This window comes from Ranitomeya variabilis, chromosome 3 (genome assembly GCF_051348905.1).
Source record: "Ranitomeya variabilis isolate aRanVar5 chromosome 3, aRanVar5.hap1, whole genome shotgun sequence".
Taxonomy (NCBI): Eukaryota; Metazoa; Chordata; class Amphibia; order Anura; family Dendrobatidae; genus Ranitomeya; species Ranitomeya variabilis.
In genome coordinates, this window is record NC_135234.1 from 9,743,990 (window position 1) to 9,766,030 (window position 22,041).

At 48.1% G+C, this 22,041-nt stretch overlaps 1 protein-coding gene across 2 annotated transcripts in view; it reads left to right on the forward strand.

Moving 5' to 3' along the window:
* Positions 1–20,371, forward strand: part of HAO2 (hydroxyacid oxidase 2) — a 43,883-nt gene extending 23,512 nt beyond the window's left edge. For both annotated transcript variants that reach the window (XM_077293612.1, XM_077293611.1), the window contains exons 2-8: positions 3,383–3,535; positions 3,604–3,755; positions 18,027–18,310; positions 18,729–18,947; positions 19,282–19,440; positions 19,524–19,593; positions 19,736–20,371. In XM_077293612.1, the coding sequence (XP_077149727.1) occupies positions 3,405–3,535; positions 3,604–3,755; positions 18,027–18,310; positions 18,729–18,947; positions 19,282–19,440; positions 19,524–19,593; positions 19,736–19,791 (1,071 nt within the window). In that variant the 5' untranslated portion in view covers positions 3,383–3,404 and the 3' untranslated portion in view covers positions 19,792–20,371. The remainder of the gene's footprint in view (positions 1–3,382; positions 3,536–3,603; positions 3,756–18,026; positions 18,311–18,728; positions 18,948–19,281; positions 19,441–19,523; positions 19,594–19,735) is intronic.
* The last annotated feature ends 1,670 nt before the right edge of the window (positions 20,372–22,041 follow it).

Below are 22,041 nucleotides of genomic sequence, written 5' to 3' on the forward strand. Positions count from 1 at the left end.
GCCTCTTACCTGGGCCAAGGAGGAAAGAACCGGACTGTTGTCAGTGGTCCAAGGTCCCAGAGTCTGGAGGAGGAGTGGAGAGGCCACAATCCAAGCTGCTGGAGGTCTAGTGTGAAGTCTCCACCATCAGTGATGGTTTGGGAGCCATGTCATCTGCTGGTGTAGGTCCACTGTATGTTATCAAGACCAAAGACAGCGCAGCCGTCTACAAGGACATTGTAGAGCTCTTCATGCTTCCCTCTGCCGACAAGCTTTCTGGAGATGGAAATGTCATTCTCCAGCAGGACTTGGCCCCTGTGTGTAATGATGGTGGAAGCTCATGATTGCTTCTAGACCCCCAAGGATTAAATGTGTTTATATACTTTTGTGTGGTACAGGTAGAATGTCCTCATGGCCTGCAGTTGGCTAGGAAAGAGTTAACTGTAGTGACCAACCCCAGTGAGGGGGGAAACTGAGTGTTAGAGGCAGGAAGTTACAGGTAGATAATGGGAAGGCAGCAGGGATAGCCGGCTGCTAAGGAAAAGCGTGAGCTCCATACTCGGGATATTATTATTATTACTTATTATTATAGCGCCATTTATTCCATGGCGCTTTACATGTGAGGAGGGGTATACATAATAAAAACAAGTACAATAATCTTGAACAATACAAGTCATAACTGGTACAGGAGGAGAGAGGACCCTGCCCGCGAAGGCTCACAATCTACAAGGGATGGGTGAGGATACAGGAGGAGAGAGGACCCTGCCCGCGAAGGCTCACAATCTACAAGGGATGGGTGAGGATACAGGAGGAGAGAGGACCCTGCCCGCGAGGGCTCACAATCTACAAGGGATGGGTGAGGATACAGGAGGAGAGAGGACCCTGCCCGCGAAGGCTCACAATCTACAAGGGATGGGTGAGGATACAGTAGGCGAGGATATAGCAGATTGCCACAAATACCTTTTGTGTGATTCCATCTACTGGCCAAGGGCAACCTGGAGATGGACGTCGGGGGCCAGGGGCGCACACAGCTTGTAGAGCTAGATAGAAAGATGGACTCAGACTACATGTGGCAGAAGGTATCGCAATCCAGAAATGCTGCAGTCGCCAAGGGCTAGGAAAGCCAGGAAGGGGGATATGCCCCACATCCCGAGAACCAGGGCTAACGTATCCTTCATACCTGTTGGTACATATTGTACAGACTGCCATTCTCTCAGTAATAGTTTGTTTCATATGAACCACCTGTCTCCTGGACTGTTTGCTGCCCTGATTCCAGAAGAGAGATTCCTGGAGTCAGAAGAGGCCTGCAGGCCGGAAGTAAGTGGAGAGCACCACCGACATAGCAGCACACTGGGACTGAGACTCTCCTTGTCTGTAGGAGGCCAGAGCGAGTGGGGACCAGAGCTCCTCCATGATGACCTCACTTGGGTACCTTACATTTGCACACCGTGAAAAGTACCAATACCTGGTGTAAAAACAACAGTATCACTGGGCTTGATTGGCACCAAACTCACCTGACCTTAACCCCATAGAGAATCTATGGGATATTGTCAAGAGGAAGATGAGACACCAGACCCAACAATGCAGACGAGCTGAAGGCTGCTATCAAAGCGACCTGGGCTTCCATAACCCCTCAGCAGCCACAGGCTGATCGCCTCCATGCCACGCCGCATTGATGCAGTAATTTATGCAAAAGGAGCCACGACCAAGTACTGAGCGCATTTACTGAACAGACATTTCAATAGCACAATATTTCAGATTTTAAAATCATTTTTTCAAGCTGGTGTTATAAATCCAGCACTGTGTGAACAGCCGGCTTCTTTACCAATGACCTTTTGTGGCTTCCCCTCCTTGTGGAGTGTGTCAGTGACGCCTCCTGGACATCTGTCAATCAGCAGTCTTCCCCATGATTGTGGAGCTAATGGAACAGACTAAGGACCTTTATAAATGCTTAGGAGCCTTTACAGGTGTTTGTTAATTATTCTAATTTACTGAGATAATGACTTTTGGGTTTTCATTGGCTGTAAACCGTAATCATCAACATTAACAGAAATAAACACATGAAGTAGATCACTCTGTGTGTAATGACTCTATAAAATATATATTTGATTCACGTTTTGTATTGAAGAACTGAAATCATTAAATGTCCCCCATCCTGGCCTAGACGCCCCTTATCCTGGTATATATATGTCCCCCATCCTGGCCTAGACGCCCCTTATCCTGGTATATATATGTCCCCCATCCTGGCCTAGACGCCCCTTATCCTGGTATATATATGTCCCCCATCCTGGCCTAGACGCCCCTTATCCTGGTATATATATGTCCCCCATCCTGGCCTAGACGCCCCTTATCCTGGTATATATATGTCCCCCATCCTGGCCTAGACGCCCCTTATCCTGGTATATATATGTCCCCCATCCTGGCCTAGATGCCCCTTATCCTGGTATATATATGTCCCCCATCCTGGCCTAGACGCCCCTTATCCTGGTATATATATGTCCCCCATCCTGGCCTAGACGCCCCTTATCCTGGTATATATATGTCCCCCATCCTGGCCTAGACGCCCCTTATCCTGGTATATATATGTCCCCCATCCTAGTCTACATGTCCCCCAAGCTGGCCTGGAGGATAAGATACGATGTAATAATAATCATTATTTTTATATAGCGCTAACATATTCCGCAGCGCTTTACAGGTTGCACACATTATCATCGCTGTCTCACAATCTAAATTCCCTATCAGTTTGTCTTTGGAATGTGGGAGGAAACCGGAGAACCCGGAGGAAACCCCCGCAAACACGGGGAGAACATACAAACTCCTTGCAGATGTCGTCACTGGTGGGAATTGAACCCAGGACTCCAATGCTGCAAAACTGCAGTGCTAATCACTGAGCCACCGTATAGTGCTAACCACTGAGCCACTGTGCAGCAGAATAGTGAGTGCAGCTCTGGAGGTAATTGGAGGACAAGACCTGATGTAACAGCAGAATAGTGAGTGCAGCTCTGGAGGATTAGACCTGATGTAACAGCAGAACAATGAGTGCAGCTCTGGAGGTGACTGGAGGATAACACCTGATGTAACAGCAGAATAGTGAGTGCAGCTCTGGACGATTAGACCTGATGTAACAGCAGAATAGTGAGTGCAGCTCTGGAGGACAAGACCTGATGTAACAGCAGAATAGTGAGTGCAGCTCTGGAGGATAAGACCCGATGTAACACGTCCTCGCGCTCCCCGGTGCAGACTCCACTTCCTGATGTAGCAGAGCTGGATAGATTGCGGTAGTCTCCCGCCTGTAGTAGGTGTCAGTGCAGTTTATTCCTCTAGAATTGTTGCTGTTCCTGGTGATGACACTTCTCATAGTCACCTATAGGGCGGCGCTATAACCGTTCCCTCCATCTCCCAGGTCGGGGCAGGGGGAGGCCGAGATGTCCCTCATTTGCCTGTCGGACTATGAAGCTTACGCCAAAGACCATTTACCTAAAGCCACCTGGGAGTATTACGCTGCGGGAGCCGACGACTGCTGCACCCGGGATGACAACTTACAAGCCTTCAGGAGGTAAGAGGCGACTCTCGGGGTTGGCAGAGCTTAATGCGCCGGGTATTTACTGACACTCTGCTCCGCAGGATTCGTCTGAGACCCCGCATGCTGCGAGACGTCTCAGTAATGGACACCAGGACCACCGTCCTGGGCACCGAGATCAGCTGCCCCATCGGGATCGCACCTACAGCCTTCCACTGCCTGGCCTGGCCCGACGGGGAGAAGAGCACAGCCAGAGGTAGGGACCTCATAATACCCAGGTTGTACCAGCGTGCTCCATATCACTATACAGGAGATGCCCAGGTTATACCGGCTGTACATATATAATTATATACAGGAGATGCCCAGGTTATACCGGCTGTACATATATAATTATATACAGGAGATGCCCAGGTTATACCAGCTGTACATATATAATTATATACAGGAGATGCCCAGGTTATACCGGCTGTACATATATAATTATATACAGGAGATGCCCAGGTTATACCGGCTGTACATATATAATTATATACAGGAGATGACCAGGTTATACCGGCTGTACATATATAATTATATACAGGAGATGCCCAGGTTATACCGGCTGTACATATATAATTATATACAGGAGATGCCCAGGTTATACCAGCTGTACATATATAATTATATACAGGAGATGCCCAGGTTATACCGGCTGTACATATATAATTATATACAGGAGATGCCCAGGTTATACCGGCTGTACATATATAATTATATACAGGAGATGCCCAGGTTATACCGGCTGTACATATATAATTATATACAGGAGATGCCCAGGTTATACCGGCTGTACATATATAATTATATACAGGAGATGCCCAGGTTATATCAGCTATACATATATAATTATATACAGGAGATGCCCAGGTTATACCGGCTGTACATATATAATTATATACAGGAGATGCCCAGGTTATACCAGCTGTACATATATAATTATATACAGGAGATGCCCAGGTTATACCGGCTGTACATATATAATTATATACAGGAGATGCCCAAGTTATATCGGCTGTACATATATATAATTATATACAGGAGATGCCCAGGTTATACCGGCTGTACATATATATAATTATATACAGCAGATCCCAGGTTATACCGGCTGAAGATATATAATTGTATACAGGAGATGCCCAGGTTATACCGGCTGTACACATATAATTATATACAGGAGATGCCCAGGTTATACCAGCTGTACATGTATAATTATATACAGGAGATGCCCAGGTTATACCGGCTGTACATATATAATTATATACAGGAGATACCCAGGTTATACCGGCTGAACATATATAATTGTATACAGGAGATGCCCAGGTTATACCAGCTGTACATGTATAATTATATACAGGAGATGCCCAGGTTATACCGGCTGTACATATATAATTATATACAGGAGATGCCCAGGTTATACCGGCTGAACATATATAATTGTATACAGGAGGTGCCCAGGTTATGACAGGTGTATATACAGTATTTTTGGGGACTTTCTGTGATACAAGACATAGTAACAAGTATTTGTGAAGTGTAAAGGGATTGATACAAGGTGCACTAATTATTCTATAAATCTGAACATTGTGAGGTGCATTAGTATTCAGCCCCCTGCAGTCCGATGCCTTTGAATAACATGCTGAGTGACGGATCGCCCTAAGAAGTCACATAATTAGTGCACTGCGTCCTCCTGGGTGTGATTTCTTCTCAGTATAAGGACAGATGTTCGGTGAAGGCCTCAGAGGTTTGTGTGAGAACATTCGGGATCAAGCAACATCATGAAAATCAAGGAGCCCACCGGACAGGTGAGGGATAAAGTTGTGGAGAAGAGGAAAGCAGGGTTAGGTTACAGAAAATAGCCCAAGCTCTGAACATCGCATGCAGCACTGTGCAATCCATCATCCAAAAATGTAAGGAGCATGGCACAACTGCAAACTACCAAGACATGGCCGTCCACCTAACCTGACATGGCAAGGAAGGAGAGCACTAATTAGAGAAGCAGCAAAGAGATCCATGGTCACTGGAGGAGCCGCGAAGATCCACAGCTCAGGGAGAATCTGTCCACAGGACGACTATTAGGGTCCCTTTCCACTTGCGAGATAAAAAACGGTCCGTAATCTGGACCGAAAAAACGGATGGAACGTATGCGATTTGCATGCGAGTGTCATGCGAGTACAATGCGATTTTTAATCGCATCATCCGTTTTTTATAATCGCATCATCCGTATGACATCCGTATTACTGTCCGATTTGTACGCACCGGTGTCCTTTGAAAAGCCGGCAATTCAGCGCGGTGTACAGTAAAATCACACTGACAGGTTAGAATAGAGTAGATATATACACATAGAATAGGTATATATACATATATATATGTCAGTGAGACACCTATATATGTATATTTATATTTAATGCAGCGCTAGATAGCATAAAAGCCGCTAATTCAATTGCCGGCTTTTAATTTCTCCTTCCCAAACCCGACAGGATATGAGACATGATTACATATAGTAAACCATCTCATATCCCCATTTTTTTTGCATATTCCACACTACTAATGTTAGTAGTGTGTATGTGCAAAATTTGGCCGCTGTAGCTGCTAAAATAAAGGGTTAAATGGCGGAAAAAATTGGCGTGGGCTCCCGCGCAATTTTCTCCGCCAGAGTGGTAAAGCCAGTGACTGAGGGCAGGTATTAATAGCCAGGAGAGGGTCCATGGTTATTGCCCCCCCCCTGGCTACAAACATCTGCCCCCAGCCACCCCAGAAAAGGCACATCTGGAAGATGCGCCTATTCTGGCACTTGGCCACTCTCTTCCCACTCCCTGTAGCGGTGGGATATGGGGTAATGAAGGGTTAATGCCACCTTGCTATTGGAAGGTGACATTAAGCCAGATTAATAATGGAGAGGCGTCAATTATTACACCTATCCATTATTAATCCAATTGTTTGAAAGGGTTAAAAAACACACACACATGATTAAAAAGTATTTTAATGAAATAAACACAGCGGTTGTTTTAATAATTTATTGCTCTCTCATTCCATTTTCATACCCTCGCTTGGCAAAACAATAAACACACAAGATACATACCTTCTGATGTACTGTCAGGTCCAACGATGTAATCCATCTGAAGGGGTTAACTAATATTACAGGCAGAGCTGCGATAAACCACTCGCTCGTGCCTGTAATCCCCGGGTGCTGAAAGGAAAGCAGTGATCTATACTTACATTCAATCGCGGTGATGCGCCCCCTGGTGGATGTCCTCATATGACCTGGAGCGTGGGAAAAAGTTCCCAGGCTGCAGTTCATGAGAACATCCAGCAGGGGCGCATCACCGCGACTGAATGTAAGTACAGATCACTGCTTTCCTTTCAGCACCCGGGGATTACAGGTACGAGCGAGTGGATTATCGCAGCTCTGCCTGTAATATTAGTTAACCCCTTCAGATGGATTACTTCGTGGGACGTGACAGTTCATCAGAGAGGGTATGTATCTTGTGTGTTTATTGTTTTGCCAAGCGAGGGTATGAAAATGGAATGAGAGAGCAATAAATTATTAAACCAACCGCTGTGTTTATTTCATTAAAATCCTTTTTAATCATGTGTGTGTGTGTGTTTTTTAACCCTTTCCAAAAATTGGATTAATAATGGATAGGTGTAATAATTGACGCCTCTCCATTATTAATCTGGCTTAATGTCACCTTCCAATAGCAAGGTGGCATTAACCCTTCATTACCCCATATCCCACCGCTACAGGGAGTGGGAAGAGAGTGGCCAAGTGCCAGAATAGGCGCATCTTCCAGATGTGCCTTTTCTGGGGTGGCTGGGGGCAGATGTTTTTAGCCACGGGGGGGCCAATAACCATGGACCCTCTCCTGGCTATTAATATCTGCCCTCAGTCACTGGCTTTACCACTCTGGCGGAGAAAATTGCGCGGGAGCCCACGCCAAGTTTTTCCGCAATTTAACCCTCAAGCTTTAAACATGCCTCCATCACACCTATCCTCAAAAAGCCCTCTCTTGACCCATCCTCTGTATCTAGCTATCGCCCTATATCACTTCTCCCCTATGCCTCAAAACTACTGGAACAACACGTCTACCTTGAACTGTCCTCCCATCTCTCTTCTTGCTCCCTCTTTGACCGCTTACAATCTGGCTTCCGGCCACACCATTCCACTGAAACTGCCCTAACTAAGGTCACCACTGACCTTTTAACCGCCAAGAGCAAGCGACACTACTCTGTTCTCCTCCTCCTCGACCTGTCGGCTGCCTTTGACACAGTGGACCATTCCCTATTATTACAGACCCTCTCATCCCTTGGCATCACAGACTTGGCCCTATCCTGGATCTCATCATACCTAACAGACCGGACATTCAGCGTCTCCCACTCACACACCACCTCCTCACCTCGCCCCCTATCTGTCGGAGTCCCACAAGGTTCAGTCCTTGGGCCCCTGCTCTTCTCCATTTACACCTTTGGCCTGGGACAGCTCATAGAATCTCATGGCTTTCAGTATCACCTCTATGCTGATGACACACAGATCTACATCTCTGGACCAGATATCACCTCCCTACTAACCAGAATCCCTCAATGTCTGTCCACTATTTCATCCTTCTTCTCCGCTAAATTTCTGAAACTTAACATGGACAAAACAGAATTCATCATCTTTCCCCCATCTCACGTGACCCCCCCAACGAACCTATCCATTACAGTAAATGGCTGCCCACTCTCCCCAGTCCCACAAGTTCGCTGCCTCGGGGTTATCCTTGACGCTGATCTCTCCTTCAAACCACACATCCAAGCCCTTTCCACTTCCTGCCGACTTCAACTCAAAAATATTGCACGAATCCGTTCATTCCTCAACCAAGAATCTGCAAAAACCCTAGTCCATGCCCTCATCATCTCTCGTCTTGACTACTGCAACCTCCTGCTCTGTGGCCTCCCCTCAAACACTCTCGCACCCCTCCAATCTATTCTAAACTCTGCTGCCCGACTAATCCACCTGTCCCCCCGCTATTCTCCGGCCTCTCCCCTCTGTCAATCCCTTCACTGGCTCCCCATTGCCCAGAGACTCCAGTACAAAACCCTAACCATGACGTACAAAGCCATCCACAACCTGTCTCCTCCTTACATCTGTGACCTCATCTCCCGGTACTTTCCTACACGCAACCTCCGATCCTCACAAGATCTCCTTCTCTACTCCCCTCTTATCTCCTCTTCCCACAATCGTATACAAGATTTCTCTCGCGTATCACCCCTACTCTGGAACCCTCTACCACAACACATCAGACTCTCACCTACCATCGAAACCTTCAAAAAGAACCTGAAGACCCACCTCTTCCGACAAGCCTACAACCTGCAGTAACCACCGATCAACCAACCGCTGCACGATCAGCTCTATCCTCACCTACTGTATCCTCACCCATCCCTTGTAGATTGTGAGCCCTCGCGGGCAGGGTCCTCTCACCTACTGTATTCTCACCCATCCCTTGTAGATTGTGAGCCCTCGCGGGCAGGGTCCTCACTCCTCCTGTACCAGTTATGACTTGTATTGTTCAAGATTATTGTACTTGTTTTTATTATGTATACCCCTCCTCACTTGTAAAGCGCCATGGAATAAATGGCGCTATAACAATAAATAATAATAATAATAATAATAATAATAATAATTTAATAGCTAGATCCCCCAAATTGTGCACACAGACACTTGTTACATTAGTGAAGAGGAATATGTAATAAAAAAAGGGATATGAGATGGTTTACTGTATGTAAACCATGTCTGATATCATGTCGGGTTTGTGAAGGAGAAGGAAAAAGCCGGCAATTGAATTAGAGGCTTTTAAGCTATCTAGCGCTGCATTAAATATAAATATACATATATAGGTGTCTCACTGACATATATATATGTATATATACCTATTCTATGTGTATATATCTTCTCTATTCTAACCTGTCAGTGTGATTTTACTGTACACCGCACTGAATTGCCGGCTTTTCAAAGGACACTGGTGCGTAATAATCAGACAGAACTCGCATGTTGCGAGTGCTGTGCGATTTTTTTCTCGCACCCATTGACTTGCATTGGCGAGTCTCGTCCGAGAATCGCAGCAATACGCAGCATGCTGCGATTTTTTTCTCAGCCGATCCAGATTTTTCTCAGTCCGATTTCGGCTGAGAAAAAAATCGCAAATGAAAAGACACCTATTAAATAACGTTGGTCAGAGTGCAATCCGATTTTTTATCGGATTGCACGCATCCGTTTTCCTCGCAAGTGGAAAGGGACCCTTAGTCGTATATCCACAAATCTGACCTTTATGGAAGAGCGGCAAGAAGAAAGACTAAATAACTTTTTCTGCTAAATGCAAAAAACGAACACTGCAAATTACCCTGAAAACACCATCCCCACTATCTCACATGGTGGAGGCAGCAGTCAGCTGTGGGGAGACTTTTCATCAACAGGGGCAGGGAAGCAGGACAAATGTGATGGGAAGATGGACGGAGCTAAATACAGAACAATCCCGGAGGAAAACCTGTTAGAGGCTGCAGGAGACGTGAGACTGGAGCGTAGGTTCACCTTCCAGCAGGACAACGACCCTCAACATCCTGCCAGAGCCACAATGGAGGGTGCAGATCAGAGCAGATTCCTGTGTGTGATCGGTGCAGTCACCGTCCAGAGACAAATCCCAGAGAATCTGAGACAAGACGTGAAAATCACTGATCACAGACGTCTCCATCCAATGTCACTGAGCGAGAGCGCGGGGGAAAGAAGAAGGGGAGAATGTCACCTGTAGATGGGCAAAGCTGGAGAGACAGACCCCAAAAGACTGCAGAGAAAGGAGGAGAGACAGACCCCAAAAGACTGCAGAGAAAGGAGAGACAGACCCCAAAAGACTGCAGAGAAAGGAGGAGAGACAGACCCCAAAAGACTGCAGAGAAGGGAGGAGAGACAGACCCCAAAAGACTGCAGAGAAAGGTGGGAGAGACAGACCCCAAAAGACTGCAGAGAAAGGAGGGAGACAGACCCCAAAAGACTGCAGAGAAAGGAGGGAGACAGACCCCAAAAGACTGCAGAGAAAGGAGAGACAGACCCCAAAAGACTGCAGAGAAAGGAGAGAGACAGAACCCAAAAGACTGCAGAGAAAGGAGGAGAGACAGACCCCAAAAGACTGCAGAGAAAGGGGAGAGACAGACCCCAAAAGACTGCAGAGAAAGGAGGAGTAACAGACCCCAAAAGACTGCAGAGAAAGGAGGAGAGACAGACCCCAAAAGACTGCAGAGAAAGGAGGAGAGACAGACCCCAAAAGACTGCAGAGAAAGGAGAGACAGACCCCAAAAGACTGCAGAGAAAGGAGGAGAGACAGACCCCAAAAGACTGCAGAGAAGGGAGGAGAGACAGACCCCAAAAGACTGCAGAGAAAGGTGGGAGAGACAGACCCCAAAAGACTGCAGAGAAAGGAGGGAGACAGACCCCAAAAGACTGCAGAGAAAGGAGGGAGACAGACCCCAAAAGACTGCAGAGAAAGGAGAGACAGACCCCAAAAGACTGCAGAGAAAGGAGAGAGACAGAACCCAAAAGACTGCAGAGAAAGGAGGAGAGACAGACCCCAAAAGACTGCAGAGAAAGGGGAGAGACAGACCCCAAAAGACTGCAGAGAAAGGAGGAGAAACAGACCCCAAAAGACTGCAGAGAAAGGAGGAGAGACAGACCCCAAAAGACTGCAGAGAAAGGAGGGAGAGACAGACCCCAAAAGACTGCAGAGAAAGGAGAGAGACAGAACCCAAAAGACTGCAGAGAAAGGAGGAGAGACAGACCGCAAAAGACTGCAGAGAAAGGAGGGAGAGACAGACCCCAAAAGACTGCAGAGAAAGGAGGGAGACAGACCCCAAAAGACTGCAGAGAAAGGAGGGAGACAGACCCCAAAAGACTGCAGAGAAAGGAGAGACAGACCCCAAAAGACTGCAGAGAAAGGAGGAGAGACAGACCCCAAAAGACTGCAGAGAAAGGGGAGAGACAGACCCCAAAAGACTGCAGAGAAAGGAGGAGAAACAGAACCCAAAAGACTGCAGAGAAAGGAGGAGAGACAGACCCCAAAAGACTGCAGAGAAAGGAGGGAGAGACAGACCCCAAAAGACTGCAGAGAAAGGAGAGAGACAGAACCCAAAATACTGCAGAGAAAGGAGGAGAGACAGACCCCAAAAGACTGCAGAGAAAGGAGGAGAGACAGACCGCAAAAGACTGCAGAGAAAGGAGGGAGAGACAGACCCCAAAAGACTGCAGAGAGAGGAGGAGAGACAGACCCCAAAAGACTGCAGAGAAAGGAGGAGAGACAGACCCCAAAAGACTGCAGAGAAAGGAGGAGAGACAGACCAGAAAAGACTGCAGAGAAAGGTGGGAGAGACAGACCCCAAAAGACTGCAGAGAAAGGAGGGAGAGACGGAACACAAAAGACTGCAGAGAAAGGAGGAGAGACAGACCCCAAAAGACTGCAGAGAAAGGAGGAGAGACAGACCGCAAAAGACTGCAGAGAAAGGAGGAGAGACAGACCCCAAAAGACTGCAGAGAAAGGAGAGACAGACCCCAAAAGACTGCAGAGAAAGGTGAAGAGACAGACCCCAAAAGACTGCAGAGAAAGGTGGTCCTACAATGTACTGACTATTGGGGCTGAAGACTAATGCACGGCAGAATTATCAGATGTATATTTATTTAACAGTCAGTAACATTGTATCATTTCCTCTGTTGCTGTCAGTCATCGCTGCGGGTCGGACGCTTTGTACTTGTGGGTGGTCCGGATGTTGCTCAAAAAAAACACAACATGAAGAGCGGACTCCCCAGAGCCTTGTCAGATGACACATGCACTCGCAGGGTGCAGCCGGCCCCCGATAATAAATGCTAAAGCAGCACAGGTGCAAGCTACTGATGAGAGCAGCCACCCATCGCCCAAACATTAGAGGGGTTGGCCGCCTAGTAGCAACAATGCACACAGGTAAGGCTGCTGTGATTGGCTGATTAGAAATTAAGTGTTAACAAGAAGTTGGACAGGTGTACCTAATAAAGTGGCCGGTGAGTATATATATACATGCAACATGAGTTTTTCTATGTTAGCTGTTTTTGATATTAGAGTAGGACTTGCAGGTTGGTGAGGACCCTTGACGTTGGGTTGCAGGCTTATCCATTTTGGCCAAAATTGTAACTAATACCTCATCTAATGTATTACATACATTATTTAATTTTTCATATTTTTTGCACTTTTTATCATCTTTTTGCAGGGTGCAGCAGGGCCCCTTTATGTTGTTCCTTGTGTGTTGCATGTATATATATATAGTGCTGGACGGCTCACCTGCTAATACTATGGCGTGATCAATAGGTTGTCCGGACACTGTGCATCACATCTATCTGTGTGAATAGTGTCTTATGCAGCCTTACCTGTGTGCATTTTTGCTACTAGGCAGTAGAGATGAGCCACCTCCCTAGTGTTCGGGTTCGTTTCGGTTCGTCAAACAGGGAGATGTTCGCCAAACTGTTCAAGGAACACCGTCGAACCCCATTGAAACCAATGAAAAACTAAACCAAAAAACTAATTTATATTAACTTTATTTCAAATATAGGAATAACAAACCAACACAACCCCTAAAAAAACCTTTTCTATATAAGAATAGGTTAAAATTAGCCTATTTGTTCATGGGCAAAAACAGAAGGTTAGGGGGTACCCGACTATACTCTGATCACTACGCGTCCCTACGGTACTCCCTGCCTATCTGCGGAGGTTGGCACCCTCTTGGACGCAATGTGGCGCCCCCGCTCCTCGGCGGCTGTCCCTGGATGCCCTGCGGGTCCCTAGTAATTGGATATTAAGGACACATCACAGTTGCCCACACCTAGGGCAGACCTATACATGAACAAATAAAAAAATGCCAAATGATCTTCCACTATGGTGCCTCAACAATGAAGTTAAACAAAGTGCCTCAAAGGACTTGATGAAGCAACCTGTGGCACCCCTACCCGTGTGCTCTAAGCCTCCTTCACTGGCTATTAGGCCCTTACACCTCCCTACCAGGACTGCCCTGCCTGACAGCGGAGGTTGGCACCCTCTTGAGCGCAAAATGGCGCCCCCGCTCCTCGGCGGCTGTCCCTTGTAGCCCTAGGCCAACCCCTACACCAAAGGATGATTCTGTAGGGAAATGCCTATGGAGCTGTACTAGTGGGCTACCAATTTGTGTAATTTCTGTTGAGGTCACTACATATTTATATTTCCATGGTAGCCCACTAGTACAGCTCCATAGGCATTTCCCTACAGAATCATCCTTTGGTGTAGGGGTTGGCCTAGGGCTACAAGGGACAGCCGCCGAGGAGCGGGGGCGCCATTTTGCGCTCAAGAGGGTGCCAACCTCCGCTGTCAGGCAGGGCAGTCCTGGTAGGGAGGTGTAAGGGCCTAATAGCCAGTGAAGGAGGCTTAGAGCACACGGGTAGGGGTGCCACAGGTTGCTTCATCAAGTCCTTTGAGGCACTTTGTTTAACTTCATTGTTGAGGCACCATAGTGGAAGATCATTTGGCATTTTTTTATTTGTTCATGTATAGGTCTGCCCTAGGTGTGGGCAACTGTGATGTGTCCTTAATATCCAATTACTAGGGACCCGCAGGGCATCCAGGGACAGCCGCCGAGGAGCGGGGGCGCCACATTGCGTCCAAGAGGGTGCCAACCTCCGCAGATAGGCAGGGAGTACCGTAGGGACGCGTAGTGATCAGAGTATAGTCGGGTACCCCCTAACCTTCTGTTTTTGCCCATGAACAAATAGGCTAATTTTAACCTATTCTTATATAGAAAAGGTTTTTTTAGGGGTTGTGTTGGTTTGTTATTCCTATATTTGAAATAAAGTTAATATAAATTAGTTTTTTGGTTTAGTTTTTTGTTTAATACTAATTTTGCATTATCATTCAAAAGTTTTTCCATTGAAACCAATGGCAGTTAAACACAAACACATAGAAAACACACAGAAAACACCTTAAAAGGTGTCCAAAAGCTGACAAACTGCTCAGAAGACACAACAAACACATGGAAAAGTCACAACTACACATAGTCATGCGAGAAGAAAAGAGGTGGAGGAGTAAAAGGAGGAGGAGACACAGATATAGGCAGGCATGTCATGCCCTTCTAAAATCAGGAAAGGCTGGAGTAAAAATCTAAACTCACTCTACCAACAGCCAGACGTCTGATAAAAAAAATAAAAAAAGAAATATCTTTAGGTAGAATGGCGGCGGGTCCATTCAGAACACTTTCCTTAGAAGACGTAGTGGTACCCCCGTTGGGAGTCGTGCCAAAAAATGAACCCAATACATTCAGACTAATCCACCATTTGTCATATCCAAGGGGCAGGTCAGTAAACGACAACATCGATGTGGAACCAAGTACAGTACTATGTACTGTACCTCCTTTGACGAGGCAATCAGGCGGGTCAAGAGGTTGGTAAGGGGCACCCTAATGGCCAAAACAGACATTGAGGGGGCGTTCCGGTTACTACCTGTGCCTCCGAATAGTGTCCTCCCATTGGGCTGCTTCTGTGAAGGAGCATACTACATAGATCGCTGTTGGCCCATGGGGTGCTCCATATCCTGCTCACTATTTGAGGCGTTTAGTTGCTTCCTCGAATGGGTCGTCATGGACGTTTGTAAGGCGGCACAATTATCCATTACTTCGACTTCTTATGCCTGGGCCCAAAAGATTTGCCACAGTGTGAAAACACCTGTGAGAAGGAGAGAGCTGGAGGGAGAGTGGACACCACAGAGCCGAGGGGTTAGATTGAGAAAGGAAGAAGACGGTGTAGCTTGGTTCATGGGTGGGGTACTCTGCTGAGTAGCAGAAATTTCTACTAGGCCCAAAGGGATTTCCTGGGCCAGATGCCATTACAAAATAGTACTTAGGTAAAGAGGCGGTGTAGTTTGCATCATGGGTGGGGTACTCTGCTGAGTAGCACTAAATTATACAAGGCCAAAAGGATTTCCTGGGCCAGATGCCGTTACAAAATAGTAGTTAGGTAAAGAGGCGGTGGGTGGCTGGGCTACTCCACTGACGTGCAGACACTGCTACTAAGCCCAAACCCCAAAACTATTTACTGGGTTAGATGCCGTAAAAATTGAGATACACAGGCGGTGTAGCTTCACAGGCGGGCTACTCAGATGACTACCAGACACTGCTCCTAGGCCCAAAAGGATTGTCTGAGCTAGATTACACCAAATGCTGTGACTAACACTTGCACAGCACTGGCTCAGACCTGCCTGGCAAACAGTGCTATGAACTGCTGTAACCTACCCTGAAAAGGGCTGATATTACAACTAGTCCCGACTCCCTAAACCGATCTCTCTGACAATTCGCTGGCAAAAAAAGACTCTTTGACTGTATAGTGCCCGCAGCGGGGCAAATGGCTGGTTCTCATTGGGCAAGGAGTGACATGTGACATACACAGCCAATGACACATGCCCTTGCTTGTCTGCATCACATGCACATTGCTGTGTGTGCGCACTGCTGATAGGCTGAGAGACTGCCCCGCCCCTCTGTAAATGCGGGAAAGAAAAAAAAAATGGAGATCGGCATTATTTCAGCACAGATCTATCCCCCTCCCCCGCCACTATAAACTGAAACAGTCCATTAACAATGATGAACAGTTTTAATGTGCAAATCAAGTTAGGCTTTTGGTGAACGAACAGTTATCGAACAGAAACTCGAACAGCCGGATTTTAAGCAAATTGTTCGGGTTCATCGAACGACTCAAACACCGCCCAAAACAGCTCGAATTTGAAATTGGCGAACAGTCCGACTCGAACACCGCTCATCTCTACTAGGCGGCCAACCCCTCTGATGTTTGGGCGATGGGTGGCTGCTCTCATCAGTAGCTTGCACTGTGCTGCTTTAGCATTTATTGTCGGGGGCCTGCTGCACCCTGCGAGTGCATGTGTCATCTGACAAGATTTTGGGGAGTTTGCGCTTCATGTTGTGGTCCGGATGTTACAGCACAGTGAAGCCCACTGGCAGGCACGGTACTGATAAAGGAACGTGCCTCTGACTGCGGAGCACATAGGGTTAAAGCTAGAAGTAACCTCTGTGCAGCGCCCAATTCCCCCTCCCACTACTCCCCAGGTGACGCCATAATTGGGACGCCCAACTGACCAACCGGAAGAAAGGTTAAGGAGCGTCCGGCCACACCCTCAGGGGTTAAATCCAGGTGCCGGGGTCAGCGCCTTCCTCTTTCTCCCAGGCTGACCCTTGGAAGCTGTTGTCCCACCCTCCCTCCCTTATATACTCATGAATATGCTGCTCTGCTATTATTAAAATGTTAAAAAAATATATATATTATTATTATTCTGTTATTACATCATAGCGGTAGTGGAGATGGGGCAAAGGTTGGTAACCGCTCATCGGCTTGCTCGCCTGGCGGTCACAGACGGGGCCTTCAGCGATCAGCCCGTTGCGAAATGTAATTGCCCTACTCTGCTTATCAAATGAATAACCTGTGACCGACCTGTTCAACCCATCCAGGCCTGTCTGTGTTTTCATTACGGGATTGGTGGGAAGGGGGGAATTCACTGGTTATGACACAGAGGTCTCTGCAGTCTATACGTCCACAGATGCCCACGGTCACCGCGGAGGCGGACATGGGGCGCGGCTCTCCACACTTCAATATAAATGTCCCAGTACAATGTATCGGGGGCGGTGATTCCGCAGTGATCAGAGGCCGATTCCTGACCGTGGGCACAGACGCTTACACGTTATTGACACTTGTTACTTTGTGGTGTAACGTGAAAAATGTGGAAAACTTCACAGGGTGTGACGAGTTCTGCACATAAGTCTACACTCCATATTTGCTCCACATCACTCGTTCTGGCAGAGTATTCGCTCCGGTGCGGTGTAAACCATGACTGCTCTCAGGAGCTGCAGTGGCCCCATTGTTCTCCTGTGGCCCCATCATCTTGCGGTGGTCCCATTGTTCTCCTGTGGCCCCATCATCCTGCAGTGGCGCCATCATTCTCCTGTGACCCCCATCATCCTGCTGTGACCCCATCTTCTTGTGGTGGCCCCGTTGTCCTGCTGTGGTCCCATCGTCCTGTTGTGGCCCCATCGTTCTGCGGTGGTCCCATTGTTCTCCTTTGGCCCCATCGTTCTCCTGTGGCCCCTTCGTCCTGCGGCCGCCCCATCGTTTTCCTGTGGCCCTGTCATCCTGTTGTGGCCCCGTCATTCTCCTATGGCTCTGTCGTCCTGTGGTGGCCCTATCGCTCTGCTGTGGCCCCGCCGATGGTTCTTTGTGGTGGACCCTATCGATCTGCTGCTGGTCTTATCAATGGTTATCAGAGCTTTACTCCCCCCAGAACTGTAAATCCCTAGTGGTCTTAGGTGGTGAGATGCCGCGGCCCTGGTGGTCCAGGGGTGGAGGACGGTTGGTTACCCCTTCTGCTAGCCCTGCATGTGACTTCTCTGGACAGTGACGTGGATTTCCTTCTCTTCTGTCCCTCAGCGGCAGAGACCCTGAACCTGTGCTACGTGGCCAGCACCTACTCCACCTGCTCCGTGGAGGAGATCGTCACCGCCGCCCCTGATGGTTTCCGCTGGTTCCAGCTCTACGTGTATCGGGACCGTAAGCTGTCAGAGCAGCTGGTGCACCGGGTGGAGGCGCTGGGATTCAAGGCTCTGGTCCTCACTGTGGACGTCCCGTACACCGGCAAGAGGAGGAGCGACATCCGCAACAACTTTCGACTCCCTCCGCACCTCAAGGTTAAGAACTTCGAGGGAGTTTTTGAGGTAAATGTCTCATTATTTTTCGTTCATTTATAATTATATCCCTGGTGTCTGGTGGGCTTTCTTATTGTGTCCCTGGTGTCCGGTAGCTTTTCTTATTGTGTCCCTGGTGTCTGGCGGCTTTTCTTATTGTGTCCCTGGTGTCTGGCGGCTTTTCTTATTGTGTCCCTGGTGTCCGGTAGCTTTTATTTTTGTGTCCCTGGTGTCTGGTGGGCTTTATTACAATCTCCTTGGTGTCTGGTGGCTTTTGTTATTGTGTCCCTGGTGTCTGGTGGCTTTTATTTTTGTGTCCCTGGTGTCTGGTGGGCTTTATTACAATCTCCTTGGTGTCTGGTGGCTTTTGTTATTGTGTCCCTGGTGTCCGGTGGCTTTTCCTATTGTGTCCCTAACAATGATTGGTGTGTTACTGATGTTTCGCCAGGAACATTGTGGCCCCGATAATTATGGGGTCCCAGTGAACACTCTGGACCCGTCCATTAGCTGGAAGGATGTTCATTGGCTGAGAAGTCTGACTCGGCTGCCAATCATCATCAAAGGGATTCTGACCAAGGAGGACGCGGAGTTGGCGGTGGAGCATGGAGTGCAGGGAATCATCGTGTCCAACCACGGCGGCCGGCAGCTGGACGGAGAGCTCGCCACGGTACGTACCGCGCCTTACCGGTGTAAGGTGGAGCCATCGGTCGTCTGAAGTTCTCATCATATCTCAGGCAGAATGCTTCATCCATCCCCAATGCTTTACCCTTCAGCGCTGCTTGGTTCAGCTGAGTTTTTGTGCTTTACCTTCCTGCTCTGCATTTTATCATCTTGCAGTGGCTTTTGTAGGACCAGGAGCCTCCGTCACCCCCCGTTGGTGCTCTGTACCCATAGAGGCCCCCCGGTACAGACACCAGATATGACGTGCGGCAGATAATGGTGGTCTCTGACCCACCAGAGCTGTGGTTGCACCTGACCCTGTCTAGGACTTGTGTCCACAGATTGACGCCCTGTCTGAGGTCGTGGACGCGGTGCAGGGTCACATCGAGGTGTATATAGACGGGGGGATCCGGACAGGGAGCGACGTCCTGAAGGCCTTGGCCCTGGGAGCCAAGTGTGTGTTCATTGGCCGCCCCATTGTGTGGGGTCTCGCATACAAGGTAGGAGAACCTTCCTCACGGCCCCTTCACTCACACAGCAGATATTGGGGTGCAGCCATTACCCAGCTTCTGTCTTACACCAGGGAGAAGAAGGCGTCCGGGGGGTGCTGCAGATCCTGGCTGACGAGTTCCGCCTGTCCATGGCGCTCTCTGGTGAGCCTGGGAATCTATTTGGGCAGCCGGGATCCACTGGGATTATTTTAGTTTAATGCCAGATCATCAGATCGGTGACCCACTGGGTTCTGGATTACAGGAGTGTTCCTGGGATCTGTCACTTCTCCATTCTGCTCCGCAGGGTGCCGCAACGTGTCCGAGATCAACCGAAACCTCATCCAGTTCTCTAAGCTCTGAAGTCGATCCTGACGGGGAAGGACGATGATGACTGCAGATCCGCGTCCCTCCTTCCTGAGAGTGCGGCCCCACCATCCCGAGAGTGCGGCCCCCTCCATCCCGAGAATGCGGATCCTCCATCCCGAGAGTGCGGCCCCTCCATCTCGAGAGTGCGGCCCCTCCATCTCGAGAGTGCGGCCCCCTCCATCCCGAGAGTGCGGCCCCCTCCATCCCGAGAGTGCGGCCCCCTCCATCCCGAGAGTGCGGCCCCCTCCATCCCGAGAGTGCGGCCCCTCTATCCACAGAGTGCGGCCCCTCTATCCACAGAGTGCGGCCCCTCTATCCACAGAGTGGAGCCCCCTCCATCTGAGATGAGCCGGTGATATTTCTGTGCCACTTTCTCTCTTCTGATTCTTCACTTCTGGATCAGTTCTGGATTAATGGACCTGAAGTATCTGATTACCTGGAGATTCTTCTATAAGTCTACGCCTTAGTTAGCACAGCCTCTCAGCCGCCACATCTAGTCCGCCGCCATCGCCAGGTTCTAGGTCACATGAATATTAATGATCATATCTCAAATAAAATCTAGAACCGTGAAAAATGCTGAAACAGACGAACCGAGATGAAAGGGAATCCTCATTATTGGGGGCATTTATACTCCTGTGGCTACAAGAGTCAAGACTGGGTCTAGTATAGGCAATAGCTAAATCAGGAACATCCTCAGATCATCACTCTTACAAACACTAACTCTAGAATAGGAATGTAGGAACCTTTAATTGTCAGTGGACACAATACTTTCTTGACATAGCCATGTCTTACATTATCTGACAGTGGACTAATGCATGTGTAGACATTAACAGGAATACATTACCAGAAGTACCATCAGTACAGGAATACAGTACTAGAACCACAATCAGTACAAGAATACATATCAAAGACTGACCGTCACTTCCAAACAGAAAACAGGTGTGAACAGGTGCAAGCTAAGAGCAGCCATCTCCATATATAACCAACAAATAAAGTAGCACTCTGTACCGCTATAGAATGCAAACATGAAATATGTTAAATTGGACTTGTATTGTATTAGTGCTCTAGAAAATAGACATAAATGAAGATACATAACGCATACATTGGTTAATTTATGCATGGCAAACTCCAACGACAAGGTGATCCTCTTTGCTGGGAACCTAACTTAATATGATACCTCTCCTTGGCTGCTCACCCACAATTATATGGATAGATAGGATCCCGCTTGAAACCACCATAGGCTGATAGGTGGAGTGCTCAGGAATACATCACCAGAACCACCATTAGTACAGGAAATACAGCATCAGAACAACCATCACTACAGGAATACAGCACTAAAACTACAATCAGTACAGAAACACATCACCAGAACCACCAATAGTACAGGAATACTTCACCAGAACCACCAGTAGTACAGGAATACACTAAAACTACAATAAGTACAGGAGTACATCACCAGAACCACCAATAGTACAGGAATACAGCATTAGAACCACCTCACTACAGGAATACATCACCAAGCTTAGTACAGTGATCAATTACAATGTCAGGTCAGCCCGATATACACTTGTATTGCATGAACCTACAACACCCAGTATGTGCTTAACCATGGTAAGGAGATACTGCTTGGAGTCGGTGTTACCAGCCATCATCAGACTACGGACCATACAGCAACCACAATACTGATGAGACACTGACCGTATCACAAATAAACACATCCAGGTACCTTACAAGTGACATCTTTTCTGATAGGAGTTGTTCTCTTTTTTTCCATCTGTAACTTGTCCAGACACCATGATGACTTTTCACAGCCCCAACCCTTCTCTGCAGACTTCCGTCTTCTCCGGTCTTCGGCAGCACATCCCGACACGATGCCTTTAAAAATAACTGCATGACAATAATTATCTTGAAGGTAAATATCTGCCCCACAATGTATCCCTGAACAATTGCCCCTCACTGTGCTCCCTGCACAAAATAACTGTTACGCTCCTGCTTGCCTCGCCACCTGGATTCCGCCATACTTACCACTCTGCGGCGTCCCGACGCGTCCCTGCTCGTTCCCAGGCTGCTGCTCCTCTCACGTGCCCAGCTCCTGGTCCTCCTCGGGTGCGCGCGCGCACTGGGTTCTGCGGCGCACGCGCACACTTACCTCGCTGATTCTGGCCGCGCTGTCTGTTACACTCTGTGCCCTGGAGGACTTCCACCTGGAAGGTATTCTGCCGCTCTCCTTATCAGGCCGCCTCT